The 18916-nt window shown below is 39.1% G+C and overlaps 1 protein-coding gene across 1 annotated transcript in view; it reads left to right on the top strand.

Annotated features, from left to right (window-relative positions):
• The window catches only part of GRM7 (glutamate metabotropic receptor 7), a 912442-nt gene that overhangs the window by 562388 nt on the left and 331138 nt on the right, over window positions 1-18916 (top strand). The window contains exon 5 of the mRNA XM_050778591.1: window positions 4836-4976. Coding sequence (XP_050634548.1) covers window positions 4836-4976 — 141 coding nt within the window. The remainder of the gene's footprint in view (window positions 1-4835; window positions 4977-18916) is intronic.

Genomic DNA, 18916 nt, shown 5'->3' on the forward strand with positions numbered 1-18916 from the left:
GTCGGATGGTGAGGAAATAGTGTAAGCAGAAGAGCTCAGGCCTACCTAAAGGGAATAGCTATTTTTTGAACACATGGAGTTGGGGGACAGTGTTACTAGATCTTCTAACTTCATAAGCAAAACTAGGAATCTGGATTTTCAAGTAAAATCTTCTGGCTTTAAAGTTGGTTTTAAAAATATTTTGGGGCTGGACATGGTGGCTCACACCTGTAATCCCAATACTTTGGGAGGCTGAAACAGGTGGATCGTTTGAGCCCAAGGATGTGAAACTAGCCTGCAAAACATAGTGAGACCCTATATCTACAAAAAAACAAAAATTACAAAAATTATCCAGGCATGGTGGTGCCCACCTGTGGTCCCGGCTACCCAGGAGGCTGAGGTGGGAGGATCACTTGAGCCTGGCGGATTGAAGCTGCAGTGTACCATGTTTGAGCAATTGCACTCCAGCCTGGGGACAGAAAAAGACCCTGCCTCAAAAAAAAAAAAAAAAAAAAAAAAAAAGTATATATACACACACACACACAAATACACACACATAAAATCACCACACACACACACACACATTTTGTGGCAAAACAGAAAGGACAAGTCTATATGTTAAATATGCCCTATAAACCACCACTTTGTGACCTCTGAGAACAGTGTTATCATTTGGACCAAAGAGAAGCTAGTAAGGTATACCACAACAGGATATTTTATTTACTAAGGTGTATTCCTTTCCTAAGGATAACATGAAAAATGACTACAAATTTGGTTCTTTAAAACAACAGAAATGTATTATCTTATGGTTCTGGGGGCCAGAAATCCAAAGTCAAAGTTTCAACTGGGGCCACCACCCTCTGAAGATTCTAGGCGGAGTAGCGTTTCCTGGTTCCAAGCATTCCTGGGCTTGTGGCTGCAATACTCCATCTGTGTTCATCTTCACATCTCCTTCTCACATTCTGTGTGTCTCTCTTCTGTATGTATCTTATAAGGATTCTTGTCATTGGATTTACAGCCCTCATGAATAATCCAGGATCATCCCATCAAGAAATCCCTAAATTAATTTTATTTGTGATGTAACTTATTGCTATACAATATTAATATATTTTCCAAATAATGTCGTATTCACAAGTTTGGGGGGTTAGGACATGGACTTTTTTTAAGAGCCAAATTTAAATCACTGCCACAGGTTATGTTATAGAAATATATAAGGGCATGAAACAACTATGTAGGGTTTAAAAATAGTTATAACGTTACCACCCAGTCAAGAATACTAGCAGAATGATAGATGCCCCAGCACTGTTTCTGTCCACCATATGTCTGTCTCCTCTCTTGTACCTCCAGAAATAATCTATTTTTTTTAGAATATCCTACTTTTACTGTAATAGTTTCAATGTTTCTCTTTGTAGTTGAACCACATATGACTGCCTCATTAAACAATGTAGCTTATTTTTGCCCAATTTTGAACTTTATGTGACATAAATGATACTGAATGCATTCTTTCGTTCCTGGTTTGTACATTTGTTATGAGATTCATACGTGTTTTTGTGAACAGCACTTTTTTTCTGTGTATTTCATAGGCATTTGGGTTGTTTCGGATTTAGTTATTACAGATATTACCACGCTACACATTCTTGAATGTATATTGTGGTGCATGTGTGTGAACTTTCTAGTGCATGTACCTAGCAGTAGAATGGCTGGTCTTTAAGAATGCATATTAATAATGTTAATAGATAATGCTGACCTATTTTTCAAAATTTTTATAGTTATTTGTACTCTCAGCAACAGGGAATTCCCTGTTTCTCACCCTAATCAATGCCTCTTTCTTCTCTCTTCTCTCCCCTCCTCTCCCCTTCCCTCCCTTTCCCTACATCACCTCTTTTCCTTTTCTTTTTCTCCCTCTCTCTCCCCCGTTGTCATTTCCTTTTGTTCTTTTTATTAATTGCTTCATTCACTGATTCTATTAGTGTCATATGCCTATGATGTGGTAGAAGCTTTATTTTTCTGAATCATTGGGCCATTCTTCCTAAGAAGAAAGCAGACTTTCTGTTTATAGGCTGGTAAAATGAAGCCTTGGGTACCCCCTGGCACCTACGCTAACAGGGGTGTTCTAATCTCCAACACATGAATAGTGTTGAGAAGGCAGCCGTCAGGACTCCTGGTCACTTTCTGATGTCACAGGAAGCGCCATCAGTATCTCTCAGCTCCCATTATCCTGGCAGAGCAGGCAACTGGGTCCTCTGACCCCCTCTTGACATTCTGATAGGCTTCCCTTCATACCACACACTTGCAAGAGCTTTTTCTCTCTCTCACCTGGAAAGGTCACTTACCAAACACGATGCCTGGGATAAATGATGTTTCGATTGTTTTGTACTCTCTTGTCTCAACCACCAATTTCAAGGGTTGTTTGAGGGCAGCAACCCAGTTAAAAGAGGAAAGAACCAGACTGGTATGGTCCTAACACCAGCTAAAATCCATTTCATTTTCTCTATGTTGTTCTAAGTTTACTTTCAAGATTACAGGAATATTGCTCAACATGTAACCGATGGGGCATTTGCTTCAGAGGCACCTGGAGATTAATTTTTGAAATTAAATTTATCTGTCTAATAAAAGGAACAATTTCATAATAAAAATACCATCTGCCCTGCATAAAAGAATGATCTCCTTTTACATGACTCTGATTCTCTTTCCAGTGACCTAAAACTCTGGTCTTGGTGCCTTGGTTTATATTTAAATATTCTGACAATTTAATAGTAATGGGATATGTGTTCAGATTACTTTTCTTCTTGGCTCTAGTAGAAAGTTTGGAAGAAAATATCAATTCACTATCACACACACACACACACATATATAATAATATTAATAGAGTCATTCTAATTTTTGCTTCTACCCCTGACATTCCCTCTGCTCCACCTTGGTAACTGTATATCTTGTATTGGACAGTCTATTCCTCAAACAAGATAGGTAGAATCTTTAGGTTGCAGGAACTATAATGACAGACCAAGAGTGATGGCTTGGTGACTTCAGCCAGAGGGAAAACTTTAAACCATTCTGTATCAGAAGCTCCATAGCCATTAGTAAAGAAAAGCTATAGTGTATGCCTAACCCAGAGAGCTGCCAAGTATATTCCAAGGCATTGTAAATACATGGCTACAACAAGATCTCTCTTAAAACTTAAGTCTCTCGTGGACAATTTTATTCTTTGTGAGCAAAATTGAATAGAAGCAAACTTCAAGACTTAATTTATGTTTTTCCCTAGCTAGAAGAATAAACAGACACTTAGATCCTGAAAGAATCTGACTCAGCTAAGAAGAGGCAAGTCAGCAAGAAGTAACTAAATGGAATAATATCCATTTGACCTCTGCTTCTGCTGCTTTGAATTGTCTGAGAGGAGCTTCATTTTTTGAAAGTGGCTTTGGCTCAGGACTGTCAGACTGTGTAGTGGGTTTTGCCGTTTTGATTGACTTATCCATTCCAATAGCTGAACACATGATTGTTTTTGCTCTTCTACCTGTCGAACCACCCAGTTGCCCTATGGAATCAATAGCTGATACAGTAAGTTGGTGATGGGGCATCTAGTAGAGAAAGAGAGGAAGTGGCTTGGTAAGTGGGCCATGGAAGAGCTTCATAGCAGTAGTTGTTGACCATTGGAGGCTAAGAGAATTTGCGGGGGAACTTGAAAAAAAAAATAACAAGACTCAGATACAGCCTACCTCAATGAGCTGGACTCTGTATTCTTTATCAGCTCTCCAAATGATTGCAATGCCCACCAAAATGTGAGACTCACTGCCCCATAGCATGGGTGTCAGAAACCAGGGTCTGGAATTAGGCAGATGTGGGTCCAAATTCTTCTCTAAGCCTTCATTTTAAACTTTAGAGTATGGATCTGAGACTACCACTTCCTTTGGCTGATGTGACATTTTATGAGAAAATGTACATAAAATACTTCTTATTTTTGTAATTGTAATTATTCCTTTTTTATGGCCTTACAGGTAAGGGAAAACTTTGAATAATTTAAGTGTTCTGAAAGTAGGTCCATTTTTTTCCCTATGGTTCTTGATCATAGAACTCAGCTTTGTAAGTTTCCAAAGTTTTTCCATGGCCACAAACAAGATGCTGTGGGGGAAGGAGATGGTGTAGTCTTCATTGCTGCTAGTGGATTGAAGGAAAATCAGATAGGTTAAGTGTGTACCCGCTCATGGGTCCATGACTGAGTGAGATTCATAGATTTGGGATTTGAGCCTAGGGACACTGAATCCAATCTCTTTTTCCACTATGACTCTTGCAAGATCTTGTGACCCCATACGACTATTTAAAGTCACACTGTCCTAAAGAGGAAGCTAGAGAGTTCCCTGGCCTCCTCATTCCTGCTTATCTGGATACTCTTTATACATTGGATTGAGATTTATATTGGAGTCAGTTCACCTACAACCTCTTCAAAAACTTTTCCTTCTAATTTGACTAGAAAGTCAATTACATAATGGGATATTGCTAAGTGAAAGGAGGTTCTTAAAATAATATTCATGGATCAGGAGCTAACACGATTAGGGATGCAGAATGTGGCATAATGGTTGACTTTAGGCATGTTACTATTTCTTATAACTCTCTGTTTTCTCACCTACAAATGGAAATTATGCTAGTAACTACCTACCTGTCAGATTGAACTAGGAATTTAGTCATAGATTAATGCAATTAGAATATTTTTCCTCCTTCTGTTAATTTTTTTTTTTTTTGGTTGGCACACAAAAGGATCCAGTTCACTAAAACAAAGAGAAAAAGTCACTTTTATTTTTATTTCTGAATGTGCCAGCAGTGCCCTGCAAGCACTGACCTTTTCATTTAACTCTGTTTAGGGTTTGATGCCTACTTTACATCCCGTACACTTGAAAATAACAGAAGAAATGTATGGTTTGCTGAATACTGGGAGGAAAACTTCAACTGCAAGTTGACGATTAGTGGGTCAAAAAAAGAAGACACAGATCGCAAATGCACAGGTAATTTAATTCTCATTGTCCTTCTCCTATTACTCTACGTGGCTAGCCCCGAAATGTCTGCATAGCTGACAGAAGGAAGCTTGGCTGGAGACAAATTGAAAAAGTAAATTAAATTTTACTAGACTGTTCAGAAAATGGAACAGGAGCATACGTCTTGCAGGACAAAAGATGTACAGACAAGAATGTATTCTTTTCTGCCTGTCTATCTAGCAGTAATTGACATTTTCAGTGATTCCTTGAATTCAGAAGGGGTCATGTTGCTTTGAATTCTCTTGTTCAGTTTCAGCCAGGGGTATGAAGTAATTTTCACATAGACAAAAATCTCTGACAAATCCCATACCATTGCCAGATTTAACTGTTACCATGGACAGTATACTTGATTAAGGAAACAGAGTGATTGGGTTTAGAATAATGAAAATCCCAAATGATTTTCATTAATGTCTAAGTTAATGAGTTACCCACTGTTTAAAATATTCACAGCTCCTTATATATAACCTTGCAAATGAAAAATATCTGTGAATAAGTCAGAGGAAAAATCACACATTCATTTGTTTATTCACTCACTAATATTTACTGAGTGACTCCTTTCTGCTATGCACTGTGCTAGGCACTGGGGATCCGGTGGTGAGCAAACTAAGTGAGAATCCTCCTTCTATGTCGTCCAGAGTCTGGTGGAAGGAATTTGACTTTATTCAGTGATCTCGCGAACGAATTCTTAATTACAAACTGCAATCCATGTTCTGAGTGTTTTGAGGGCCTGTACCTAAGTAAGTTTACTCATGTTGAAGGTAGAAGCTGTCTCAAAAGACCCTTTTGAGAGAATGATGCTTGAGTCAAGATAAAATGAAGTAATGGACATTGGCTGGTTAGGGAAGGAAAATAAGTTGGAGAATTCTGATTAAACATGGCAAATGGCTTGCAGTAGGAGGAATTTTTGTGTTTCTGAGGATGTGAAAAACAGAAAAAAACATGACTGAAGTACATGGAACAGAGAGAATGTGTGAGCCAAGGCTGCAGGTATAGAGAGATGGTCCAGAACTAAGTCATTTTAGGATGTATGTGGGACTTGACTTTTATCCTTAGAGCAGTGGTAACCATGGAAGGGTGTTACACAAGGGTATGACATGATCTACTGTCTTATCAACTAAACCTCTTTAAATAGCAGCTTTTACAATTTGTAATGATGACCTTCAAGTATAATAAGGTAATAAGGCTAAAATATCTTATGCATGATCAAGAAGGACACATTCATGTGGGACACAGTTCTGTCTCTAGTCTGTCTTTATAACATAGCTGTTTGAATACCGGTCACCCACATGTTCTAGATTAATCCACTCAACAAGCATCTATTAATCATGTAATACATAGTATCAGGAACATCATGAAGTCTTTGAGGGTGCTTAAATGTAGTCGCAAGGAGTTTTCTGTGAAAAAGGAGAAATGAACAAGATATGACCAGAAACATGAATAAAAATAACACTATAAAATCGGTATGATGCATATATTAAAGGCATCATTCAGTCAACTGGAATATCAGATTAACCATATTCTCCAGATCATGCTGTATAACAATAATCCAGAAATATGGTCCCTAGAATAGTGGGGGGAAAGGGAAAATATTAATTTAATATTGACTCGACCTAGGCAACACAAAGCTTTCAAGTGGAAACTGAAAAAATTAGCTTGACATCTGGGTAATTTATCTATATGACAGGGTACATTCAAGTGCACCAGAAGTATGCAGATGATTGATGAAAGTTTTCCCGGGTTCTTTCTGATGTTTGATGTTCTGTAGAGTGTCTGGAAGGTGGAATCAATTGATGGACGTTAGGATTGTCCCAATCTGAGGCCATACCTCTGACTTTTATGAGCTTAAACACAGGCTGTTTTATCTGGAGCCATGCTTCAGGCTGATCATTCAGAATCTGGGTTTATACAAACTAGTAAGGTCATTATGCAAGCCTCTACCTTACAAAAATGGAAATAGAAGTGTTTGTGTCTTCCTAACTAACATGCTTCTTCCATGTGAATATTTGTAATCACATTCACTAAATTATCAGTGTACCCAAATTATTTGTATATTCTCACCTTCCTTTTTCCTTCCTCGTCACTTTTCTTTGTGATGAGCTGTACCATACGGAACACAGGTAGATATTGTTACCATTATCGTATCTGTTACTCTTCCACCTATTGATATGGTGGTCATATTTTGTTTGTTTTTCTTGTCCTTCCTTTTTCCAAATCCAACCATACGTACATCTTTCTTTGATAGTATTCCAAAAAATACTATTTAAAAAATCTTTACATTTAAGTATTCTTCAATTTGGAAGTGAAGAATCAGTGGGAAAGGTAACCTGGTTACATGCTTTGGTAACTAGATTTTAAAACACTAGGACAGGCGTGTTAGAAAGGGCACCCAGATGAGCAGAATGTCTGAGTAGTCTGGCACTGAAGATCTGCGCTGTGAATACAATGAGTGTTTTTATCTGAGGACTGTAGAACATAGCCCCCTTCACAGAGCTCTCTCTGTGACTTGGCTCTGCTAAGGAAAAAGGAAGTCTTATTCATATAACATTCACTCTTAAGATGTGAGCAGGGGGCGGAGCAAGATGGCCGAATAGGAACAGCTCCAGTCTCCAACTCCCAGCGCAAGCCACACAGAAGACCGGTGATTTCTGCATTTTCAACTGAGGTACTGGGTTCATCTCACTGGGGAGTGCCGGACGATCGGTGCTGGTCAGCTGCTGCAGCCCGACCAGCGAGAGCTGAAGCAGGGCGAGGCATTGCCACACCTGGGAAGCGCAAGGGGGAAGGGAATCCCTTTTCCTAGCCAGGGGAACTGAGACACACAACACCTGGAAAATCGGGTAACTCCCACCCCAATACTGCGCTTTAAGCAAACAGGCACACCAGGAGATCATATCCCACACCTGGCCAGGAGGGTCCCACACCCACAGAGCCTTCCTCATTGCTAGCACAGCAGTCTGCGATCTCGCAGCAAGGCAGCAGCGAGGCTGGGGGAGGGGCGCCCACCATTGCTGAGGCTTAAGTAGGTAAACAAAGCTGCTGGGAAGCTCGAACTGGGTGGAGCTCACAGCAGCTCAAGGAAACCTGCCTGTCTCTGTAGACTCCACCTCTGGGGACAGGGCAATAACAAACACAGCCAAAACCTCTGCAGACTCAAACGACTCTGTCTGACAGCTTTGAAGAGAGCAGTGGATCTCCCAACACGGAGGTTGAGATCTGAGAAGGGACAGACTCCCTGCTCAAGTGGGTCCCTGACCCCTGAGTAGCCTAACTGGGAGACATCCCCCACTAGGGGCAGTCTGACACCCCACACCTCACAGGGTGGAGTACACCCCTGAGAGGAAGCTTCCAAAGCAAGAATCAGACAGGTACACTCGCTGTTCAGAAATATTCTATCTTCTGCAACCTCTGCTGCTGATACCCAGGCAAACAGGGTCTGGAGTGGACCTCAAGCAATCTCCAACAGACCTACAGCTGAGGGTCCTGACTGTTAGAAGGAAAACTATCAAACAGGAAGGACACCTACACCAAAACCCCATCAGTACATCACCATCATCAAAGACCAGAGGCAGATAAAACCACAAAGATGGGGGAAAAAGCAGGGCAGAAAAGCTGGAAATTCCAAAAATAAGAGCGCATCTCCCCCGGCAAAGGAGCGCAGCTCATCGCCAGCAACGGATCAAAGCTGGACGGAGAATGACTTTGACGAGATGAGAGAAGAAGGCTTCAGTCCATCAAATTTCTCAGAGCTAAAGGAGGAATTACGTACCCAGCGCAAAGAAACTAAAAATCTTGAAAAAAAAGTGGAAGAATTGATGGCTAGAGTAATTAATGCAGAGAAGGTCATAAACGAAATGAAAGAGATGAAAACCATGACACGAGAAATACGTGACAAATGCACAAGCTTCAATAACCGACTCGATCAACTGGAAGAAAGAGTATCTGTGATTGAGGATCAAATGAATGAAATGAAGCGAGAAGAGAAACCAAAAGAAAAAAGAAGAAAAAGAAATGAACAAAGCCTGCAAGAAGTATGGGATTATGTAAAAAGACCAAATCTATGTCTGATTGGGGTGCCTGAAAGTGAGGGGGAAAATGGAACCAAGTTGGAAAACACTCTTCAGGATATCATCCAGGAGAACTTCCCCAACCTAGTAGGGCAGGCCAACATTCAAATCCAGGAAATACAGAGAACGCCACAAAGATACTCCTCGAGAAGAGCAACTCCAAGACACATAATTGCCAGATTCACCAAAGTGGAAATGAAGGAAAAAATCTTAAGGGCAGCCAGAGAGAAAGGTCGGGTTACCCACAAAGGGAAGCCCATCAGACTAACAGCAGATCTCTCGGCAGAAACTCTCCAAGCCAGAAGAGAGTGGGGGCCAATATTCAACATTCTTAAAGAAAAGAATTTTCAACCCAGAATTTCATATCCAGCCAAACTAAGTTTCATAAGTGAAGGAGAAATAAAATCCTTTACAGATAAGCAAATGCTTAGAGATTTTGTCACCACTAGGCCTGCCTTACAAGAGACCCTGAAGGAAGCACTAAACATGGAAAGGAACAACCGGTACCAGCCATTGCAAAAACATGCCAAAATGTAAAGACCATCGATGCTAGGAAGAAACAGCATCAACTAACGAGCAAAATAACCAGTTAATATCATAATGGCAGGATCAAGTTCACACATAACAATCTTAACCTTAAATGTAAATGGACTAAATGTTCCAATTAAAAGACACAGACTGGCAAACTGGATAAAGAGTCAAGACCCATCAGTCTGCTGTATTCAGGAGACCCATCTCACACGCAGAGACATACATAGGCTCAAAATAAAGGGATGGAGGAAGATTTACCAAGCAAATGGAGAACAAAAAAAAGCGGGGGTTGCAATCCTAGTCTCTGATAAAACAGACTTTAAACCATCAAAGATCAAAAGAGACAAAGAAGGCCATTACATAATGGTAAAGGGATCAATTCAACAGGAAGAGCTAACTATCCTAAATATATATGCACCCAATACAGGAGCACCCAGATTCATCAAGCAAGTCCTTAGAGACTTACAAAGAGACTTAGACTCCCATACAATAATAATGGGAGACTTCAACACTCCACTGTCAACATTAGACAGATCAACGAGACAGAAAGTTAACAAGGATATCCAGGAATTGAACTCATCTCTGCAGCAAGCAGACCTAATAGACATCTATAGAACTCTCCACCCCAAATCAACAGAATATACATTCTTCTCAGCACCACATCGTACTTACTCCAAAATCGACCACGTAATTGGAAGTAAAGCACTCCTCAGCAAATGTACAAGAACAGAAATTATAACAAACTCTCTCTCAGACCACAGTGCAATCAAACTAGAACTCAGGACTAAGAAACTCAATCAAAACCGCTCAACTACATGGAAACTGAACAACCTGCTCCTGAATGACTACTGGGTACATAACGAAATGAAGGCAGAAATAAAGATGTTCTTTGAAACCAGTGAGAACAAAGATACAACATACCAGAATCTCTGGGACACATTTAAAGCAGTGTGTAGAGGGAAATTTATAGCACTAAATGCCCACAAGAGAAAGCAGGAAAGATCTAAAATTGACACTCTAACATCGCAATTAAAAGAACTAGAGAAGCAAGAGCAAACACATTCGAAAGCTAGCAGAAGGCAAGAAATAACTAAGATCAGAGCAGAACTGAAGGAGATAGAGACACAAAAAACTCTCCAAAAAATCAATGAATCCAGGAGTTGGTTTTTTGAAAAGATCAACAAAATTGACAGACCACTAGCAAGACTAATAAAGAAGAAAAGAGAGAAGAATCAAATCGACGCAATAAAATGATAAAGGGGATATCACCACCGACCCCACAGAAATACAAACTACCATCAGAGAATACTATAAACACCTCTACGCAAATAAACTGGAAAATCTAGAAGAAATGGATAATTTCCTGGACACTTACACTCTTCCAAGACTAAACCAGGAAGAAGTTGAATCCCTGAATAGACCAATAGCAGGCTCTGAAATTGAGGCAATAATTAATAGCCTACCAACCAAAAAAAGTCCAGGATCAGATGGATTCACAGCTGAATTCTACCAGAGGTACAAGGAGGAGTTGGTACCATTCCTTCTGAAACTATTCCAATCAATAGAAAAAGAGGGAATCCTCCCTAACTCATTTTATGAGGCCAACATCATCCTGATACCAAAGCCTGGCAGAGACACAACAAAAAAAGAGAATTTTAGACCAATATCCCTGATGAACATCGATGCAAAAATCCTCAATAAAATACTGGCAAACCGGATACAGCAGCACATCAAAAAGCTTATCCACCATGATCAAGTGGGCTTCATCCCTGGGATGCAAGGCTGGTTCAACATTCGCAAATCAATAAACATAATCCAGCATATAAACAGAACCAAAGACAAGAACCACATGATTATCTCAATAGATGCAGAAAAGGCTTTTGACAAAATTCAACAGCCCTTCATGCTAAAAACGCTCAATAAATTCGGTATTGATGGAATGTACCTCAAAATAATAAGAGCTATTTATGACAAACCCACAGCCAATATCATACTGAATGGGCAAAAACTGGAAAAATTCCCTTTGAAAACTGGCACAAGACAGGGATACCCTCTCTCACCACTCCTATTCAACATAGTGTTGGAAGTTCTGGCTAGGGCAATTAGGCAAGAGAAAGAAATCAAGGGTATTCAGTTAGGAAAAGAAGAAGTCAAATTGTCCCTGTTTGCAGATGACATGATTGTATATTTAGAAAACCCCATTGTCTCAGCCCAAAATCTCCTTAAGCTGATAAGCAACTTCAGCAAAGTCTCAGGATACAAAATTAATGTGCAAAAATCAGAAGCATTCTTATACAGCAGTAACAGACAAACAGAGAGCCAAATCAGGAATGAACTTCCATTCACAATTGCTTCAAAGAGAATAAAATACCTAGGAATCCAACTTACAAGGGATGTAAAGGACCTCTTCAAGGAGAACTACAAACCACTGCTCAGTGAAATCAAAGAGGACACAAACAAATGGAAGAACATACCATGCTCATGGATAGGAAGAATCAATATCGTGAAAATGGCCATACTGCCCAAGGTAATTTATAGATTCATTGTCATCCCCATCAAGCTACCAATGAGTTTCTTCACAGAATTGGAAAAAACTGCTTTAAAGTTCATATGGAACCAAAAAAGAGCCCACATCTCCAAGACAATCCTAAGTCAAAAGAACAAAGCTGGAGACATCACGCTACCTGACTTCAAACTATACTACAAGGCTACAGTAACCAAAACAGCATGGTACTGGTACCAAAACAGAGATATAGACCAATGGAACAGAACAGAGTCCTCAGAAATAATACCACACATCTACAGCCATCTGGTTTTTGACAAACCTGAGAGAAACAAGAAATGGGGAAAGGATTCCCTATTTAATAAATGGTGCTGGGAAAATTGGCTAGCCATAAGTAGAAAGCTGAAACTGGATCCTTTCCTTACTCCTTATACGAAAATTAATTCAAGATGGATTAGAGACTTAAATGTTAGACCTAGTACCATAAAAATCCTAGAGGAAAACCTAGGTAGTACCATTCAGGACATAGGCATGGGCAAAGACTTCATGTCTAAAACACCAAAAGCAACGGCAGCAAAAGCTAAAATTGACAAATGGGATCTCATTAAACTAAAGAGCTTCTGCACAGCAAAAGCAACTATTGTCAGAGTGAACAGGCAACCTACAGAATGGGAGAACATTTTTGCAATCTACTCATCTGACAAAGGGCTAATATCCAGAACCTACAAAGAACTCCAACAAATTTACAAGAAAAAAACAAACCACCCCATCAAAAAGTGGGCAAAGGATATGAACAGACATTTCTCAAAAGAAGACATTCATACAGCCAACAGACACATGAAAAAATGCTCATCATCACTGGCCATCAGAGAAATGCAAATCAAAACCACAATGAGATACCATCTCACACCAGTTAGAATGGCGATCATTAAAAAGTCAGGAAACAACAGGTTCTGGAGAGGATGTGGAGAAATAGGAACATTTTTACACTGTTGGTGGGATTGTAAACTAGTTCAACCATTATGGAAAACAGTATGGCGATTCCTCAAGGATCTAGAACTAGATGTACCATATGACCCAGCCATCCCATTACTGGGTATATACCCAAAGGATTATAAATTATGCTGCTATAAAGACACATGCACATGTATGTTTATTGCAGCAGTATTCACAATAGCAAAGACTTGGAATCAACCCAAATGTCCATCAGTGACAGAGTGGATTAAGAAAATGTGGCACATATACACCATGGAATACTATGCAGCCATCAAAAAGGATGAGTTTGTGTCCTTTGTAGGGACATGGATGCAGCTGGAAACCATCATTCTTAGCAAACTATCACAAGAACAGAAAACCAAACATCGCTTGTTCTCACTCATAGGTGGGAACTGAACAATGAGATCATTTGGACTCAGAAAGGGGAACATCACACACCGGGGCCTTTCATGGGGAGGGGGGAGGGGGGAGGGATTGCACTGGGAGTTATACCTGATGTAAATGACGAGTTGATGGGTGCAGCACACCAACATGGCACAAGTATACATATGTAACAAACCTGCACGTTATGCACATGTACCCTACAACTTAAAGTATAATAATAATAAATAAATTTAAAAAAAAAAGGAGGAACAAGAAAAAAAAAAATACTCGGTTTTCCGCCATGAAAAAAAAAAAAAAAAATGTGAGCACAAATTAAAATGTAAACCTTTTTTTTTCTTTTGGACTGAGTAGCCTCCTTAGCCATACTAAACTATATTTGTTATATATTAGCTGCAAGTACACCAACACCGAATCAGCCTTTTGACAAATTTTAAAGATGAGGAATGAGACCCATACTATTTGGAGAGAGCAAATTCCTGAGGTCAGAGTATAACCATGAGTTCTAAAATCACAAGAAAATGCAAAGTCGTGAGAGGAATAATAATTATTGAAAAATATTCATTAAGAAACATGAGATAGGCTGTTCATACTTCATAATTTTACTTGGGGCTGGATGTGCATGAATTCTTACAGAAAATGACCTGAACAACTATGTAATCTTTATTTCTGTAAATTATCCATGTTCACTTAAAGTCTCCTCCAAGCAAGGGATTTTATCACATTCTTTAGTATTTCAAGAACATCCCCACTTTCCTTGATACCAAATCCCAGGATGTGACAATCTGAGAGCTAGACATTCTTCCTCTTACCTTCCTTCAGAGTAGCCTAATAACCATTGATATAGATCAAGTATTCACAGTGAGCCATCCTGCTCATGGGATATGTTGGCTGTCACCACTCAGTGCAAAAGCAGTTCAGTAAGTATGTGGTTGTCCAAGCTATCACAGAAAACACAACTTCCATTTGACAGGCATTAATGCTGTTCATACTACTTCATAGAAGAGCTACGTTTTCTCATGGAGACAGTGCTAGCTATACACACAGTCATCTCTGCTGGAGAGTTTGCCATGTACCATTTATCATTTGCAGGCAGAAGGATCAGATGTGATTTTTTTTCTGGGTTGTATTTATGTTCTCGTACCCACAGCCCACCAGCTGACTGTGTTCACCCTTGAGACTTGCCAGGATGCTGCTGGCACGAATACCAGTTTAGAGTATGACCTCTTTGTGAATAATAAGTTTCAGTGGAAATACTAAGGGTCAACGAAATAAGGAACATTACACAAATGAAGTGATATCGCTGCAAAAAGAGATTGAGGCCATCTCGGGGTCAGGAACATTATACCACAGTGGTTAAGGAACCATTGGTTTTGGAATCAAAAAGGTCTAAGCTTCTTTTCTAAGGACATCCCTAACCACACATGCCTGTGATAGCTTAGATAACGTGTTTCTAACCTCTCAAAGTCATTTCTTATTTTTGAAGTGAGACTAGTACAACTTTACATTCAAAATTGTTGAGTGGATTAAATGAGATAATTTAAATGAAGGGTCTGAAATTTTACTAGCACATAGTAGTAGCTAACAATGGAAATTTTCTGCTGTTCTGGGTTGAATTCAGTGGCCTGTGAGGAATACATGAAGATCTTTTTGTCTGTGTCACTCCTTAGAGATCAGGATATATATCAACTCCAATAAGAAAACAAGTACATAAATATAGACAAGAATTTTTACTGGGGTGCACACTATAGAGTGGAGTATTGAGTATCAAAGAGTTTGCAGACAGGCATCATACCATGTTATGCTATGAGTGAAACATGAAACTCAAGGCTTAAGGAATTTCGGTGCTTTAACACAGAGTGTGTGTCCAAGGCACAGTGACACTTGGACACACGCTGCATTATAGAGAGCATCATATCCCAAAGTTTGCTCATTTTCTTCTGAAGAGCTGTATCCTTATATAGCTAATGGCACCCCCAAGATTGTAACACTCAACATCTCATATCCCAAAGTTTGCTCATCTTCTGGGAAGCTGTATCCTTACATGTCTAATAGGATCGAATATTTTAGCTCCCAAATTCATGTTTTAAACTCAGAAGGAGGTTCTGAGAACCTGAATATGTTTGCCTATGACTGAGCAACATCTTATGACTTATCAGTCATAACTCATGACTTACCCAGAATATTTGTCTAACTAATATCACCGTTCTATGAAATGCCACTTGGTGAATAGTGATTCATTAGAGTTACCTCCTTGCTGAAAAGCAGGATCTCAGCATTTACAAATCCATCATCTGATGATGGGACAATTTAACGTTCAGAGATTTGTTTTTCTTTTGAGATGACAGAAGATGAATAAATTGGTGACATACATTTTTTGTAACAAGCCTTCATATTTCATTGCTACTGCTTTCACGTCACACAATAAGCAAATTCAGTTTTGATTTGTGTCCCTAATCAACCCCTGCTTACTGTGGAAAGATATCAAGGGCTAAAGAGCATACTCTGATAAATGTCTACATTTCGGAAGGTCAGAATTCTTAAGCTGTGTTTTTCTTTACACTTCACTTCTCAGAGCTAATAGTTTAAGTCCTCTTTTCAGTGGAGCTAACAAAAAGCCTGTTGATAAATGCTGTTAATGAATAAACCACGTATTTCTTAAGTCTTTCATTTTCACCAGGACCCAGGCTCATTAGAGCCTATATAATTCGTTAACAAGACTATCAAGACAAAGGAATTACACTTAAAGTCAAGTGCTCAGAATATATGTGCAGAAATAATTGATGATTATGTGATTCATTTTTATGCTCACTGTCATTTTATTATTCTATTCTGAGTTGACCTTTAATTGTCACAAAGATGTTTTATTGCAGCACCTAATTTACTTAACATGATTGAGGAATCCACAACACAATGTTATAGATAACTAATGTCTAACCCTTTGGTACTCAAAGACTTTTTTGAAACATTTTTGATGAGAAGCAATGTCAAATGTATTTTTACACCTTTGTGCTTTCTTAAATAGAGGCTTGCCACAGATTAATTATGATTTAATCTCTGTGAGCATGCATAGGATGATGTGTTTTTTTTAAATTTTTTATTATTATTATCCTTTAAGTTCTAGGGTACATGTATATAACATGCAGGTTTGTTACATATGTATACTTGTGCCATGTTGGTGTGCTGCACCCATCAACTCGTCAGCACCCATCAACTCATTAGCACCCATCAACTTGTCCTTTACATCAGGTATAACTCCCAATGCAGTCCCTCCCCCCTCCCCCCTCCCCATAATAAGCCCCGATGTGTGATGTCCCCCTTCCCGAGTCCAAGTGACTCATTGTTCAGTTCCCACCTATGAGTGAGAACATGCGGTGTTTGGTTTTCTGTTCTTGCGATAGTTTGCTGAGAATGATGGTTTCCAGCTGCATCCATGTCCCTGCAAAGGACACGAATTCATCCTTTTTTATGGTGTTAATGTGGTTCTTTGTTAAATTTTTGGTTCTCTGACTCATCTCCAAATATCGGAGTCTTGGTTGACATCTCTCTTGCTACCATCACCCTTAAATCTTCCCCTACCTACCTCCATAAATGGCTTCTTTCTAATTGTGGGAACTGGAAATGTGTCAAATTATTAAGAATTTTTGCTTGTTAATTAATTTATTTAAAAATGAGTGTTAAATAATAAATCCTCACAGAAAGGCTAAGGTCTATAGCTTTGAGGATTTAGTAAGGCATTCTACAGCAACTGATTGGGTAAGTTTGTTAATAACATTTAGATACATGGAATACCAATTAACATAGGATTCTTCAAGTTAAAATGGTCTGAATGTCACATCTACAATCCTCATTGTTTTTGGGAAACCTCTTTAAATCCTTTTTGTAATGTAAGGTATTGAATAAAAATTCCATGCCCATAAAAGGTAATTATATTTCTAGACTTTAATTTTTCATGTGTAATTGTTAAAAATAGACTTTAGTGTAACATTAAGTCATAGTAAGTGTCATGCTAACTCTCTGGGTTTGCTTTTAAGTCACTAAAATATGAAAGTTTATCTTCTTGTATTATTTAAAAATCAATAAATTTTTTAAAGGCATTTAAGAACAAAAATGTAACCTCTTTTCAAGGGAAGCATATCGCCACCTATGTTAATTGCCAATTATTCCACTGGATAATTCTGAGCGAAGATAAGCAAGATGATTAGACAATGCTTGATTCTGAGGGCAGTAATTAGCAGAGCCTTCTGTATGGCTTTGTATTGTAATAGGTACAAATCTCAAATCATAAAATTACTAGTGCAAAAAATTGAACTTTTGGTTATTTTCTATAACTTCACGTTGTTTTTTGAATCTCCATCCCAGTGTTTTGTAGAAATTTAATCTTTTTAAAACCCCTTATTCCACATGGTCCACAGGCCTAGACCTTAGTTACAAAGAGATTCTTTTAAAGTCCAGGACTTGAAAATTATTTGTGAGGCTTTGCTCTGAGCCTTTGGCATGCATGATTTTTCACTAGCCATGAATCCATCTCTGGGAATGCACCTTGTCCACTCCTGCCCTTAGGAGTGAAGATGTGAGGGCTACTGCCACATGGATTCTTGGTCCTGACCTCAGGGCTTCTCCAGGTACAACCATGGTTTCGATGACCTCCAGGTCGTTCCTGTGACAATGGTTACTGGAGGTTCTAGAGCCTAGGAGCTCTTCAGTTTTTTGTTTTTGTTTTAAAGGAGTAAAATACATTTTTTAATACTGTATTTTTAAAAAATAAGGCCAAATCCTGGGCAACATAGCAAGACTCTGTCTCTACAGACAGTAAAAAAAATAGCCAGAAGTGGTGACACATATCTGTGGTCCCAGCTACTTACATTGGGAGGCTGAGATGGAAGGATCACTTGAGCCTACGTAGTTGAGGCTGCAGTGAGCTGTGATCACGCCACTGCCTGCACTCTAGCCTGGGTGACAGAGTGAGACCTTGTCTCAACCTCCCCCCCAAAATAGGGCCATAGCAGTACAACTTTTGCTCAGTATCTATCCCTTTAGATCAGGTCAGTGAACTTTCCCTCTCAAGGGCAGGTAGTAAATATTTGAGGCATTATGGGTCAGGCTATTTCTGACACAACTACTCTGTTCCCATAACACAAGGCAACCACAATATATAAACAAATGGACAGTAAACAAATGGTCCCTTGCTTTAGACCAGCCTTGCCCAACAGAACCTTTTACAATGACAGAAATATTTTATTATCCAACTACTGAGCATTTGAAACATGACTAATGCAATTAAGGAACAGACTTTTTAAATTATTTAAAATGTAAACAGCCACATGTGCCTAGTGGCAACTGTACTGACTGGCTCTGCAGAGCCTAGGAGCTCTTCAGGAGCTTATACCAGCATTTAACTTTTACATACCCTGTTAGTTTCTCCCTTCTCATCT

The sequence above is a fragment of the Macaca thibetana genome, chromosome 2 (assembly GCF_024542745.1).
Source record: "Macaca thibetana thibetana isolate TM-01 chromosome 2, ASM2454274v1, whole genome shotgun sequence".
Taxonomy (NCBI): domain Eukaryota; kingdom Metazoa; phylum Chordata; class Mammalia; order Primates; family Cercopithecidae; genus Macaca; species Macaca thibetana.